At 50.9% G+C, this 15,814-nt stretch overlaps 1 protein-coding gene across 8 annotated transcripts in view; it reads right to left on the reverse strand.

The window, feature by feature from the left end:
* Positions 1-15,814, reverse strand: part of DEPDC5 (DEP domain containing 5, GATOR1 subcomplex subunit) — a 91,084-nt gene that overhangs the window by 3,482 nt on the left and 71,788 nt on the right. For all 8 annotated transcript variants that reach the window (XM_065890540.1, XM_065890545.1, XM_065890542.1 and 5 more), the window contains 7 exons: positions 15,516-15,670; positions 13,227-13,304; positions 12,623-12,755; positions 11,416-11,524; positions 9,818-10,042; positions 5,141-5,310; positions 1,845-2,016 (listed from right to left, as the gene is read on the reverse strand). In XM_065890540.1, coding sequence (XP_065746612.1) covers positions 1,845-2,016; positions 5,141-5,310; positions 9,818-10,042; positions 11,416-11,524; positions 12,623-12,755; positions 13,227-13,304; positions 15,516-15,670 — 1,042 coding nt within the window. The remainder of the gene's footprint in view (positions 1-1,844; positions 2,017-5,140; positions 5,311-9,817; positions 10,043-11,415; positions 11,525-12,622; positions 12,756-13,226; positions 13,305-15,515; positions 15,671-15,814) is intronic.

Below are 15,814 nucleotides of genomic sequence, written 5' to 3' on the forward strand. Positions count from 1 at the left end.
CTTTCAACTAGGACTCTTTTCGTTCAGCTGTAACCATGGCAACCAACAGAGGATGCTGTTCTCGAAGACTGGGTTACGACTGGCAGGGAAAACCATCGGTTCACACAGAAATGTCCTCCAGTGCCAGCCCTGCGAGCACCCCTGTGCTGTTACAGCGAAGGTGGAAAACCCCAGAAGAGTCTTTGGGTGGTATGGGGGGAGATCTAACCTTCCCCTCAACATATTAAAAACAGCAGTAGGAGGCGGTGCCTGGCTTAAAGTCATCAGATGCAGACATAATCACCTGCCATTTCAGGACGGCAAAAAACAGTCCCCCCTCGGCCACATCGTGAGGGTAAATGAGAACGTGTGTGTGCGGGGGGTTGGGGGGTGCTTTGTAAACCCTAAAGATCCCAGGATCTTCAGCCGCCAGGGGCCGTGGGGCTCACCTGGAACCCCAACTATCACTTAAAACACTGTGTCTATACACAAATGTCTTCCAAGATATAAAGAATGTACAGGTGGGCCTTTGGAACAAAAGCTCTTTGCACCCCGGGGGTGGGGGGGCCGTTTCTCTGCCACCAAACACAGCACAGACTCATAAGAACACAGGAAAAATCATCTCCTTCGCCTCAAAAGTTTTTTTCTCCACACTGATAATTTCTACGCCTGAGAGTCTACAGGGCTCTGACACACCAGCAGCGACTCTAGCTTTTTGTTATAAAAAGATCATCCATGAGCTCATGGGGTGCTTTGTAGGAGCTAATTACATGCTCATTGAAATGAGTGCTTGGTGATGAAAAGTCCGTGCTGTGTGAAGTCAGCTCATCCCTCCATCTGTCTACACCTGCCCTCAGAGTCTGGTGGACGAGGGTGGAGCAGCGGGTGGGGTCGGCCCCATGGTCTCCATTCTGGGGAAGCACTCTGAGGGGGTCCCGCGTCCTCCAGGTGCTGACGCATCTCAGCTTTGCACAACAGCACACTGTGTCCTGTTTTTGCTTTCAATGCCTCCCATTTCTGGCCTTTATTCGTGGAGCAGCAGATCCAAGCCTCCAGTGAGGATCAGATTCCTGCCGCCCAAACCAGTAAGGCTGGAGCGGAGAGAGGAGGGTGTAGGGAGAAGCCTGGTGCTGCTCGAGATTTACAGAGCACAGCGCCCTCTCCCACCCACCGTCCCCTCCAGGCCTTACGAGGGTCTTCTTGAGCTAGTGAGGCAGCTCTGGTCGCCCCCATTTCAGGAATAAGGCATTTGAGGCTCAGAGACATTAAGTGACTTGCCCAGGGTTGCTCAGCCACTAAGTAAAGAATCAGGATTAAAACTCTGGCCCCAGCACTTCCCTGGTGGAGCAGTGGTTGGGAATCCGCCTTCCAGTGCATGGGACACGGGTTCAAGCCCTGGTCCAGGAGGATCCCACATGCCACGGAGAAACTAGGCCTGTGTGCCACAAATACTAAGCCCGCACTCTGGAGCCCACGAGCAACAACTACTGAGCCTGAGTGACACAACTACTGCAGCCGGTGTGCCTAGAGCCTGTGCTCCGCAACAAGGAGGGGCCACCGCAATGAGAAGCCCGCACACTGCAACGAAGAGTAGCCCCCGCTCGCCACAACTGGAGAAAGCCCGCGCGCAGCAACGAAGACCCAACGCGGCCAATAAATAAATAAATTTATAAAAAACAAACAAAACCCTCTAGCCCCCTGTCTACAAGGCTCCTTCTTTTCACTAGCCCGTGAAAAGCTGGCCTCCATTTTACCAAATTGAAAAAAAAAAAAAAAAAAAAGCTGGCCTCCAGGCGCCTAGAGAGGCGACCCTGGCGGAAGGGTCTACGCGGGTAACAGGCCCTCCGGAGAGGGGTGTCTCTTACTGTCAAACAGGTGCTCGCTGCCCTCCTTGAGCAGGCAGCTGATGTTGAGCGGGATGAAGAGCTGGGCCCGGAGCGGGTCGCCATACAGGTAACTGGGCAGCGCAAAGGGACCCTCCAAAACTGGCACCAACAAAAAGCCACAGGACGTGGCCTTGCGATGCCAACCTTGGACCTGGTGGGAAGCACAGAAACACACAGCGTCACCTCCAAGTTCATTCTGACAAGAGAAGTAACTTCCTGAGAAGCGAAGCCACCGGAGTGATGGCCTGCGTATTGATCCACAGGTTCACTGATTAATGTCCACCGGCTCCAGACCCGCCCTGGGAGGAAGAAACACCGTTGAACCTCCTGTGAATCCTTGGAAGACCGGGAGGTAAGCGCATGGCTCCTCACAGCCTGAGCTTCTGCAACTTCAGGGGCTCTTTCGGGAGGAACAGGCTACAGAGACCTATGTCCTGCCTCTTCTTGCTCCATAGGATGTTGGAGGAAAGTCACAACATATAGGTTAAGTCCTTCTAATTTTGTCCTTTATCAAAAATTTACTAAGTCCAAGGTATCAAATAGGAAAACAATGCACTCAGGCTGGCTGAGAGGGACAAGACGCGGGCTGCAAGATGATCATGGTGGCCTCTGGCCAAAAGTGACAAGCGCTGACCTCGCAGAATGAGAGCTGCTCTCTGCAAGCTCCCGAACGCCATCTGTCTGAAGATTGACCGAGAATAAAAGTTACTGGGGCTTAACGACAAACCTCCCCACTCTTAGCTTTTCTCCCAGGAACACTCCTAACCATGACCAAAACACCAAGGTCTCTGCTTGACCAAGTAATTTCTAAGGCTTATGTAATATTTATCTAAATAAAATGTGGTTTATAACAAATGTGGACATGGCCTTAAAATAATAATTAACCTACACTTGAGATTCTTAAAAACTTAATAAAATCATGATAAAAATGAGCAGCTTTCAGTGGGTTTTACATGAATTGATGTGAAAAGTGTACTTTTTAAAAGATAGATGCTAAACTCCTCTGAGGAAATAAATACTCTTCTTCCCACCAAATTATAACTGTATCTGTGTGTGTGTGTGTGTGTGTGTGTGTGTGTGCGTGTGTGAGTGACAGAGAACACTGTGGCTGTGTGGTTCTGAGACAGTGTCACCTGGTGGGGCTTCTGAGGAGGACGCTATCGCACTGGGCCAGAGGGTTAGTTCTGGCTGGAGGGAGTGGTCATCCCAGCGCTGACCCGTTGGGGAAGAGCTGGTGTCCCCTGCAAGCTGAGCGGAATGGGCAGCTGGGTGTCTTTTTTGATTTGGACCTTAACAATGTTCCCTGGATGGGAATGTCTCCATGGGAGGGGTCCTCAAAGACAGTAATGCCATTTGGAGGCAGACAGGGGTTGGGCAGACAGAGACGTGGACCAATCTCTTCCACGTCTTATGGGGATAAAACTAGGCTTTTGAGCCCCGGACAAAAAAACCTGTACGTTGCCAGCCGACGCTGTGCTCCTTTCCCTTTGGTCATCTCCTAGGCTCTTCACAAACTGTTTTTGAACTTTCCAGCTGCTTTCAGCTGTGCAATGAGATGTTTGGACCAGTGTTGGAGGGGCGTGGGATTCAGTTGAAGCCACAGAGAAATACTCTTTGGGGCTGAAGGACAGAGCATATAAGAAAGAGTAGGAGACCGTAAAGATGGCTCACGAAGGCTCCTGGAAGACACTGACAGCTCGGCTAAGGAGCATTTATTTTAGACACACAGCCTGGGACGGGGGGTGGCCAGGAGCAATGAGTGACCTGATGGGGCAGCTGGACCAGGGTGGACGAGAAGCAGAAACAGTCAGGAGACCAACCGAAACAGGGCTTCTCAGCTTTGGCACTCGAGACACTGGGGCTGGGGGATTCTTTGCCGTAGAGGCTGTGTTGTGCTCTGTGCTATAGGATGATGGGCTACATCCCTGGTCTCCCCACCACCCGCTAGACCCCAGGGGCACCCCCACCATTTGGGGCAAGTAAAAATGTCTCCAGATATGCCAAATGCTCCTAACAGGTCACAACCACACACCTCCCCCACCCCTGTAGAGAACCAGTTAATAGCAGTGATATTCACGATCAGAGGATTGTGTAGATAAACTATGATACAAACAAGCAATAGAGTATTCTTAAAATACTCTTAAAAATAATGAGGCAGTGTCTTCCAAATTGAGCTGATGTAGTATGTTCTTGGTTACCAAAATACTCAGGTAGCTTTGGAACTTTGAAATGGTAAATATTCATGGTGTATAAAAAAAACATGATACAGGGACTTCCCTGGTGGTCCAGTGGTTAAGAGTCTGTGCTTCCACTGCAGGGGCCGCTGGTTCGATCCCTGGTTGGAGAAGTAAGATCTCACATGCCACACAGTGCAGCCCAACAAAAACAAAACACATGATACATAACTGTAGAATCTTAATTACATAAAAATGGATGCTTAGTTGCATAGATACACAAACGGGACCTAGAAGGACATGTCAGACTCTAAAATACTTGTGATTACAGATGACTTTGATTTTTACTTCTTGTGTTTTTTAGTTTCCTATTACACACATGTTAACTTTTAAGAAACAAATGTTATTTTAAAAACTTTCCCCCCCAAATGAGGCAAAACAAATTAAAAAACAACAACAGCGAAGCCGACTTATTTCTATTGATACAGAAGATATATAGGTGATAGGAAAAGCACAACATGAATAGTAAATATTCTGAGCTCCTATGTCTGTTAAAAAAAAAAAAAAGTAAAAGTAACAGGGCCTCTATATGCACAGAATCTCTCTGCAAGTACCAGCAAAGTGGCAGGGCAGTAGATGGAAGTCCCAGGGAACAGGGTGAGGGTGAGAGAGAGGGTTACATTCTGCTCTACACCAGTGATTCTCAGCTGGAGGCAATGCCTCCCCTCCCTGGGGACATCAGCAATATCTGGAGACATTTTTGGTTGTCACAGGAGGGTACGCTACTGGGATTTGGTGGGCAGAGGCCAGGGATGTTGTTCAACATCCTACAAAGCACAGGCCGGGCCCCCCCATGACAGAACCATTGGCCCTACGTGTCAGTAGCACACCAAGGGTCAGAAACCCTGATCTACATACCCTTTTCGACTGTTTGAATTTTTCACTATGCTTAATATTTTGAAAGAGGCTAATCCAACGGTCCACATGAAGGTAATAGGAGCCTGAAGTGAAAATTTTTTGAGTGACGTGAATCTCTACCGAGCACCCGCGCGCCCGTCTGCCAGGTGAGCCCAGGCCTGGCCGCACGTAAGGGAGTCTCACCATCTCAAAGAGCACAGCGGCGGTCACCGCCATCCAGTGCAGCTTGATCTCGAAGGCCGCGTTCAGTGAGAAGTTGCCGTGGTAGTAACAGCTGCACCACTCCAGTCGGTCTGTGCGGTTGTTCACATCCACGTCCAGGGTCACGGTCCTCTGTTCTGGGACAGTGGCAGCTACATGGCATGGGGGGAGGTTGGTGGCCGAGGGGAGGGAAAGGAAGGCAGGGGGTGAGGAGGAAGAGAAAACAACTGAGCATCCAGATGTGAAACTGCAGACTCCAGATGCTTCCTGGAAATCAGCTAGTCCAGGGCTCGGCAAATGCTTTCCATAAAGGTCCACGTAGTAAATATTTTAGGTTTTGCAGGCTACAAGGTCTCTGTTTCAACTATTTAATGCTGCTGTTATAGTGCAAAAGCAGCCTCAGGTATTACCTAAACGAGTGGGCGCAGCTGTGTTCCAGTAAAACTTTACAAAAACAAATGGATTTTTAGGGCAGTCAGGCTACTCTGTGTGACACAATAATGGTGAATACATGTCATTATACATTTGTCAAAACCCATAAAATGCACAGCACCAAGAGTGAACCCTAAGGGAAACCATGGGCTTTGGGTGATAATGATATGTCAGTGTAGGGTCGTCGATTGTAACAAATGTCCCACTCCAGTGGTGACGCTGATAGCAGGGGAGGCTGTGCATGTGTGCAGGTTGCGGGGTGGGCCAGGAGTATATGGAAACTGTACTTTCTGCTCAGTTTCGCTGTGAACCTGAAAGTGCTCTAAAAATAAAGTTTATTATAAAACAAACAAATGAACAAACAGGTGACAGGCCAGATGTGGCTGGTTAAACCATAGTTCACTTCCCCTAATCTAATCCAATTCCTGATTTACAGATGAGGAAACAGCAACCCATGGAGGAAAAACGTCTTGGCCAAGATCAGAGTCAGAACCTCAGCCAGGCTGAGCCCCAGATCTTCCAATTCCAGTGACCACGAAGGGACATGATGGGACACACAGCCCGGACCACAGCAAGGAGAAGGTCTTGCTTTTCTGGTTTCAACCCAGGAAGGCAATAGTTCTATAATCGTTTCTCAAGAAATGAAACCTCTTAATGAAGGCTAACGCTCTGTCCCAACAACCGTGTGCTGCCCAAGGATGTCAGGTCAGTGCCAAAGTGGCTCATCCAATCTGGGCTCCTGCTCAGAAATCCTTCTCAACCAAGACAGGGGTGTTTTAGAGACGGGTCAGACTGTCAAGTTCCTGACCAGACTAAAGGCCCGAAGCTGGCTCAGAAGTAAGAAGATCAGGGCTCTGCCCCGCCTGGCTGGGCACTGCCACACGTGGGGCTTCCGCAAACTACGATCGGACCCTCTTTCTCCCCTGCCCCCTTGAACCCAGTGACATTTCTTTGCGGCAGTCAGCTTAGTTCTGGGTTCTGCAGGTAGAAGCCCCGAGTGGCTTTTATCACACACAAGTAATGGCTCTTGAGTCAGCAATTTGAATGAACTTGTGCTGGGGGGGCAGTGGAGCTGCCGCTCGGACACTGAACGGGACCCGGGCAGACCAACACTCAGCTGTGAGGTACACAGCTTGTCATTCTCTCAAAACCAGAACGTGCAAAGTGGGAGACGCTGTCGACTTGGACTGGGAAGACCTAAGCCCTGCCGTCCAAGCCCTGCACCCCTGAGAACATTGCTCCACCCCTCCTGGTTTGGCTCCTCATCTGCAAACTGAGAGGGCGCCCGTCCAGTTGCTCTGCAGAGAAGAGGGGAGGGTCAAGTGAAACATGGATGAGAAGGGCTCTCGGACTCCCCTCCTGCCTTCTCCTCTGGCCACCCTCCCTTGTGACTCTCCTCCTTTCCTCCTGCTCCTGTTATTCCTTCCTCCCAGTTTAAGCCAAGGGTTTATCACCACTGCTCCATCAGAGGTCTGCCTAAGACTCCCATGGACGCTGCTTAAGCCTAAAGAACTAGGTGGCTCTGGTGCTAAAAGTCTCATCAAAACGAGTTTCTGTCTCTGCCTCGTGCTCCTGACTCCTGACACCGCCAGAGGAACCCTTTACTGAACAGCCCAAACTCAAGGAAGGAAGTTTGCTCTCTGGGCTTGGACAGTGTGTTCTCTGTAGGTGAAAAGCCCCAGTCACAGAAGAAAGGGCACTCAGAAAACACCAGCAGTGACCTTGCACATGTCTCCTCTCCCATGTGGCACGTCAAGTTCAGAACAGGCTGGTCTGAGGAAGCCAGAGGAAGCGCACTGTTCAGCCTAGTGGTTACGGGCTCAAGATACCACTGGCTTCACTCCTCAATAGGGGAGGTGACAGTGCAGACGCTGCGGGCTGAGGCTGCTGACAATGGTGTGAGCCCAGCTGAGGTGCAGCCCCTGGCCAGTTCTCTGCATCTCTTCTCGACTTCCACGAGGACCAGCTTGTTCCCCTTGGGATAGGGAGATATAGCGAGGCCAGTGAATAAGGACAAACCCAGGCTGAGCACCCTTCACCCGTGTCACAGAGATGGGTTGTCAAAGACCTGAGGAGAGGATCGGTGTCACAAGAGGAGAAAGAACAGCATCTCAGGGAGGGGAGTGAAGGTAAAGGTAACAACCAGCTCTGCCCATCGACAGAACGAGCGATCTCAGGAGTGAGTGCCACGTGGGTGGGAGTTTTCAAAAAGCGGCTGGCTCCCCACTCCTCAGGGCTGCTATGGAAGACTCAAACATCAGGGTTTGGACCGAGGTGCCCTACAGCCCCTTCTGAGCCTCAGATCCGGTGGGCTGCAAGAGAAGGCTGAGAAGTAAAAGGCATGGGACTGGCTCAAGGGATGCAGCGCTGCCTCTTCCGGGGTCTCGGATCCCCTGAACTTCACGGCTCAGCGACACAAGATGACAGGGGTGGGGAAGTGGAGCCACCACAGACCAAGCCAGACAGGACCATGTGCCACCGTCAGGCATTTCAAAACAGTTTTCTGCTGCTAACTTCCAACTGAGAATTAGGAATGTCTAAAAAGGAACACATCAAAATGAATGAACGAAAAAGGGAGCAGGTCATAAATGATACAAAGGCCTTCTTCCCCTTCTATGTCCTTTTGATTTTTTTCTGAGAAGACGACTCAACACTACAGATAGACCAATTTCACTTAAGTAAACAATACAGTAAAAGTCTATATTCTAACCTGAAAAAATGCTGGGAAGAAGGATCTCATGTCCTAACACAGAGGTGGGAGGGGTGTTACTGGAGAGAAGTAGCTGTAATAATGCCGTGTTGGGTTTAAAAGGAACAGAAACCCACTTCCTGTGGGAGGGGTGGTGGGAAAGGAAGCCAATGGAGTAAAATTCCGCTATAACAATCATGGGAGCCACTGAAAACCTAGTAAGTGGATGTTTTCCCAGAAAACATGCACATATGAAAGATTCCGCCTAGTTTCAGAACCACTGACCCTCCTGACACCCCTGCACAGGGTGAACAATACCCCAGGTTGATAAACTACCCGCTGTAGACATAAATCTCTTTGCCCCTACTCTTCCTCGTTTTTGGACATATTTTCCCATACGCTTTTCCTTTTTGACCACACTTTTTAAAGTAACTAAGAACCAAAGCTAAACCAAATGACACAAATCTCATCCTGAGCTTCAGATGATGGCAGTCACAAGAGGGTCGTACCAGCGGCTGCGGGAGAAGACTCTGGAAATGAGGATGTCCCTATAGAGACTGTCAAGATAGCCTCCAGAAGCAGTAACCCTAACCAAGGGGTAAGTGCAGCACATGGGCTGGGACCCTGCACACACTCCCGTGGAGACCTTGGTGAGAAGGGTCTGTCCCCTGCCTCTCACACAGAGCACTGGCCACACTGGCCCTGAGCAACTCTGAGAATCTGGAAACTGTGATGACTTGTAACGTTTCCATTCCACCAGCTAGGCAAGAATTCCAATTAGCCGGGCACTTCTGGGCTAACCAAGTAGAATGGGGGATTTCCCTGGAGTTCGGCCTATGTTACGTTTGCTTCCCTCCATCCAGAGAGCTTTGAGGGTCTCTCCAACCTGCCTTTGAGGGAAATCTCACGACGCCCTGCCTAGAGCACGCATTTTCTAAAGACGCTCACATCTCGACCCATCAGTCCGGTCCTTGAGAGCAGAGGTCACCACTGTTCAATAAGCAGGTGCTCACTCCATCTTAGGGCTGCAGGAACCGAGGAGGGGAAAGAAGAATCCCGGTGTGCATCCCTTGATGGGGTAAGCACATTTGGGGAGGGAGGGCAGAGAGGAGGGTCACGCACAGGGTGAGTGCCTGGAGTGGACCACCTCTGAGGTCCCTTCTTCTTCTGAGGTCCTAGGATGTTGCAGTCATGGGACAGCCTCTGGCAAGAGCTAAACCAGCAGTGAGCACCAGCTCACGTCCCCTGTGTCCTGAGCCTCTTGGGAAAAGTGGCCACACCGTCTGTCCCCTCCTATCCATGGATGATTGGTGTCCTGCCCTGATCTGACAACTGCTGAGCCCTGTTGGTTGGTTGGGACAATGATGAGCTTGACCCACTAGGCTGGTGAAAGCCGCACAGGAGCCGCGGTGCTAACAGTCACAGTGTGACAGCCACGGGGGCCCTAACCCTGGTTCCCGTGGCACCGCCCCTTTGGCTGCCCCTCTGCTCAGCCACCCACCAGTGTGTCCCCGGGCTCCGTCTGCTTGGGCACCTACCTAAAAGCGCAGCCGCCTGGCTCCGGCCCCCGAAGCTGCGGCTGAAGGAGCTGTGCCTGCTGGCGTAGGAGGCTGGCCGGCTGGGCAGCCAGGGCAACAGGAAGGCAGGGATCTCCGAGTGCAAGAGCTCCTCGGCCACGAAGGCCACCTCAAACCACTTGCGCTGGAAGCTGGCAAAGTCGTCCACCGCCGTCGTGTGCCAGGCAGTGGGCTGCTGCACGGCCACTGGGAAGGGCAGAGGGGAGGGGGGAGCCCTCAGTACAAGCTCTCGTGTTCTCACCGGTTCACGCCCAACACGGGTGAACCTGAAAACACAATGCTAACGAGCCAGACACAAAAGACCACAGAGTGTGTGAGGCCGCTTGGGTGAAATGTCCAGAACAGGCCAGTCTTTAGAGACAGAAAGCTGATTGGTGGTGGCGAGGGCCTGGGGGAAGAGGAGTTTTGGAGGGAGCCCTAATGAGGACGGGGTTTCCTTTCAGGGCGATGGAAGAGGTCTGGAACTAGATAGAGGTGGTGGTTGCATGACACTTAGAATACTCCATGCCACTGCCTTTTAAAATGGTTAGTTTTTGGAACTCCTTGGTGGTCCAGTGGTTAGGACTCAGTGCTTTCACTGCAGTGGCCCAGCCAGATTCAACCAAGATCCCGCAAGCCGTGCCCCACGGCCAAAAAAAAAAAAAAGCCAAATAAATAAAAAACTAAAATGGTTAGTTTTATGTTATGCAACCTCTCCTTCAACTAAAAAAATATTTTATCCCCAGTTTCAGACCTCTAATTTCAGAGCATGTGACAGTAACTGGGGGTTTTTCACCTTGAAGGTAAAGTGGGTATCTACTGGTCAAACTCAGAATTTAAGGGAAGAGGAGTGATGGACACACTTGGTGTCTACGAGGAAAAAACCTAGACGGATCCACTTCCAATACATGCTTGGATAAGAGCGCCAGTGAGTGGCATCAGCCACTTCATCTGATGGAGTATTCCCAAAGCCCAGAGGTAGAGAAGCCGTCTGTCTGCAGGGTAGGAGTCACTCCCCTCCAAGGTCCCTGTGTGCTCAGGAGGGACTGGAGATGCTGGTCGGAACCCTGGGTGCCTGCAGCTCTGACCAGGCTGGAAATTGCTCCCCTTCTGGGAATTCCTTTTATTCATTAAAAAACAAAATACTTGAAATTTATCTTGGAAAGCTTGCTAGTCATCCTGGGGGAAGAGATGGAGTCTGAAGTCCCAGCAAGTAATAAGTGCTCTCAGTTAGATGAGAGCTGTCATGTTATACTCAGACCCACCTGCACTGGGTGGGGGTCGGGGGCGCTGTGAGTAAAGACAGAGACCAGCAAATGAGCCGCGGGCATTTCCTTATCATCTCCCTCAGCCTCTTTTAGGCTTATCTTCCATCCACACTGTGCTCACCAAGAATGTACTGTGGCTTTAAGAAACCCTTTGTCACTCTGGTGATGCTCAAAGTAAGTACAGATGCTCAAGGAGGCTGACGGATCCATCAGCTTAGGGGACAGCATCACGTGAGGAGCCCGAGAAGCACCGTCATTTAATGGAGCATGTCACCAGGAAACACCTGCCCCACGGGCAACAGTTCGCCTCACCTCGCTCAGGCTCTCTGTCCATCACTATCTTGTAGAAATAGAAGCCATATATGAAGGTCCGCCAGACTTCACCAGAGGCGTGTGTGATGAGCTGCTCTTCCAGCATTTTCTAGAAGGAGAGACAACGAAGCTCTGAAATTCCTGCAGGGGAACATCTCAGAGGTGCAGCCCTCAAGCCCCACTCTCCACCCCCATTAGCGGTGACGACTGCGCTGTGTTAAATGCTGTGCCTGGCGTAAATTATATTATAAAATGCAAATGCATAATACAGTATCATCAGATATTTCAAACATACAGAAAAGTATAAAGAAAATCCAGGTCATGCCATCAGCTAAATTCAACTAATTTAACTTTTTGCTATACAGACTTCAGAGATTTTTGTTTAAAAAAAAAAAAATCTCAGGAATTCCCTGGCAGTCCAGTGGTCAGGACTTTCACTGCCGAGGGTGTGGGTTCGATCCCTGGTCGGGGAACTAAGATCCCACAAGCTGTGCAGTGCGGCCAAATAAAATAAAATTAAAATTAAAAAATCTCTGTGGAGTCTCCCATGTCTCACTCCCCTTCCTCTCTCTCCAGAAATAAATGGTTAGCGAAATGTAATTCTCATGCATGTTTTTAATAATTTTATTATAGAGACAAGTATTGATCAAACAGCACGGATTCCCCATGGGGGCCTCTGTGTGGACAGTACGGTGTGAACCGACCTCTCCCTTTCCCCTTCTCTCGAGTTTAATTCCAGTTCAGAACAGTGTCATTAAATTCAGCGAGTGCTTGCTCAGTGCCTACCATGTGCCAAGCAACACGGCGGGCACTGGTGACGTGGAAACGCACAGTAAGGGATGGCCTGCGCTCGGGGGGCCTGGTCAGGGCAGAGGACGAATGAGGTGTGGACCCCACTCTGCAGTGCCCAGTGCTCGACAGAGGACGCGCAGGGTGCCAGAAAGATGCTGAGGCAGAGGGAGGGCGCTGCCTGGGGATCCTTCACAGAGACTCCCCCAAGGTTCAAAGGCACAGATTCTGCCCAAAACATTTCAGTTCCGGTGGCAGATTATGCCCGATGTTTAAGTCAAGGTAAAGTAGCGCCTTTCGAACCAAGACCTGCTCTATGATTCATTGATCCCAGACAGGCCTCACACTGACTAAAAACAGACTCTTACTCCACCTGGCGACCTCGTTACTGGCGAGGGCCCCCGCTCTGTGGTCTCACCTGCATGATGTCGATGGCCATGGCCTGCGTCTGCACCCCATCCACGTTGCTCACCAGCCAGTGCACCACCTCTGCACTGATGAAGCAGCACGGTGAGAGGCCCTTCTGCTCCGGGAGCAGCTGGACTCCTGTCCTGAGTTCCAAGGCGGCAACAAGCAGAAAGAGAAGGTAAAAAAGAAGGGACCCCCACTAAAGCATTTGATATCTGAAGTGAGGATCCGCACAGCTCAATTTCTCCACATTAATCCTAGACTCAGAGAAGTCCCTGCGACAGGACAAAAGAAGGTGTTACAGGGGAAAAGGAGAAGGGGGAGGAGAGAACCTGGCCTTCAGAGAACACCTATGCTTGTCCGGCGTTACACTGGGTAATTTACATGATTATTTCATTCAATCCTCACATCGATCCTGTGAATCAACCATTATAATCCCACTTTACAAACAAGGTAACAGAGGCTCAGAGAAGTCAAGTAACTCACCCAAGGTCTCACAGCTGCTGAGCAGTAGTCAGGTATACACCCACCAAACCACGCTGCCTGAGCACCACCCCAGCTTGGGCCACGGGATCCTCCCACCCCTGCACTCATTCATGAGAGAAGCCACTTACGAGGGGTGCTTCATGGCCTCCAGGATCTCCACCAGGGTGGAGGAGGACGTCAAGGAGCTGGCCGCCAACTGCTGAGAGCTGTAACACAGAGAAGCAGAGTGAAATTCCCGAGTCTTGACCCTCTTGCTTTGCTTCTTACAGAGCTGGAAACCAGGCTGATATGGACACTGAAGGCATTCAAGCAAATTCTGGATGGTTACATCCTGGAGATATATCACAGGGGGGTTCCTGCTTCCAACGTGTATACATTTTTAAAAAAAAAGGATTCAAAGTGGTTTTGTGTCCAAACTTGCTTCCTTTAATAAGCATCTCCCCTCTGAATAATATGTCAGGCTTGACCCCTTCCAAGAAATCTCTCTAGAAGAATGCTCTGGGCCTTTCACACATCACATCATTTAATCTCACCAAAGAACGCTAGGTAACATGGTCAGAACACAGGGCGCAGAATCCCAGGATCATCACCATCAGCTGGAGGGCCTCTGGTTTTTCTTGGCCTAAGTTTCCCCATCTGAAAACTGGGGATGATACTGTTCCTGTCTTCCAGGGTTGCTGTGAGGTTAGTGTATGTAAAATACTGTGCATGGGACTGACACCCACAAAGTCCAAAATTGTAGACCATACTAAACACAGTAACAGTAACATCCACCCTTTGGAACTTGGAGATGTAAAAGGAGCTGGTGAAGGTCAGAGCTGGGAAGCGTCAGGGTCAACATTTGAATCCCGTCTGTCTGCTCCAGCGCCCAGATCTTTCCGTCACCTGCTGCCCGAGTTCTTCCTCGATGGTACTATGGTCCCTTAAACATGCTTAATACTCAGCGACCGAGCCCAGATTACTGGGCATGGGACACACAGGGCCACCCATCACACCAAACCTGGGGCTTATCCGGAAGCTCCTTAAACCCCTCCCATTCCTCAGTCCCAGCCTCCTCTTCCTACGAGGCAGTTCCAGGACCCACTGGAGCATTTCAGAATCTCAGGGTTAAAGAAGACTTTAAAGACCCTGGAAGTGAACTAATGCCTGAGTCCTCGCGACAAGAGTCTGGACAGAGGCCGCTCCATTGTGTGAACATCTTCAGCGGCAGAACCAGCTGCTTGGGAGCTCTTTATCGTGAGATGGAGTGTGTTCTCTGTAATTCAGTCATTGGTCCTGATTCGTGTTGTTTTTGGCCTTCTCATCTCCAGCCTAAACATTCCCAGTTCCTCTTCCAAAAGCAGAAGAGAACCTGCCACGTGAGCAACGAGGAAGCAGAGAAGTGCACGCCTTTCCTGTGCCCTGGGCTGCCGGAGCCGAAGCGTCTGCCAGACTTGGCAGGGACGTGGGCCTGGGGAGACGACAGAGGCCAGACAAGGCCAGGCCTGCGGCCGCCTCCAAACTGACCACCTCTACCAGCCAGTATAGACGAGATGCAGGTAAATCCAGCACCGGATGTGTGACATGCAAAGGAAACTGCGTGGCCGCTGATGGGGACCAGCCAGGTGAGCTGCCTCAGATGACCTTCTGCGCTCAGGTGAAAGGTCCAAAGTCATGTCTCTTAGACCATTTAGCTGAGGACCACTCAGTCAGTGCAGTGAGGGAACAAGAGCAGACTGGGCAGAATTACGATAAACCAAACGCAGCTGGGAAGGAGATAAAAAAGAAGTTTCTCAGATTTGACAACAGCATTAAAAGCTGGGCACTTCCTCCAGCAAATGAGCTCCAAGCAGCTTCTTTTCCCCCTGGTTATTCAGGAACAAGAAAAGAGCCACGGAGGGACTTCCCTGGCAGTCGGGTGGTTAGGACTCTGCGCTTCCACTGCAGGGGGCACGGTTTCCATACCTGGTTAGGCAACTAAAATCCCACATCCCACACAGCGCGGCCAAAATAAAAAAAAAAAGAAAGAAGAGAAAAGAGCCACATTGGGCACGATAATCGACCCATTCACTGTTCATCCATTTCCTCGGGTGGCGTGGACTGACTGCACCTGACATAGGCAAGGCATCGGGCCACAGGCGCCCGTGCAGCAGGACGGGTTCGCTCTGGGCCCCCTTCCCAAAGCCCACTCCTGCACAGTGCCTGATGCTTCTCTGTGTCTCTGCGGCAACCTCTTAGCTGTCCTGTGAGGAAGGCAGGGCACTGACCGCTAGCCCTGTCGAAAGGTGCTGGTGAGGACTGACTGTCTGGGCTCCCAGATATAACTTATGGCCGAGTCAGACCTTGGGCCTGGGATCCGGACCCTCGGCCTCTGCAGCCTTTGAGGTCAGACCAGCCTCACTGCCCAGGAGCATGAGTTTGGCCTTTCTGAGTCTCACCTGCTGTCACTGGAGTTTGCAGAGGGGAAGCCCTGTTCCGCTGAGCTCTGCGAGTTCCCAAAGGTCTGGCTGTTGCCTCTGTCCACGGACTGGCCTGTGCTCACCCCCAGACTGGTGCTGTCCGACATCGGGGTGGCCGTCTGGTCCACAGACACCTGTAGGAGATTTAAAAGTTAACACCAAAGGGAAAAAAAAAATCTTTCAGGCTATTCACATGCACGGTCCTACCCATTCCTCTCATTCCCAGTCCCCACTAGTCCCTGGTTGAGGAGCTAAAGGAGTCCAGGGACCACCCTGCT

This window comes from Phocoena phocoena, chromosome 13 (genome assembly GCF_963924675.1).
Source record: "Phocoena phocoena chromosome 13, mPhoPho1.1, whole genome shotgun sequence".
Lineage (NCBI taxonomy): Eukaryota > Metazoa > Chordata > Mammalia > Artiodactyla > Phocoenidae > Phocoena > Phocoena phocoena.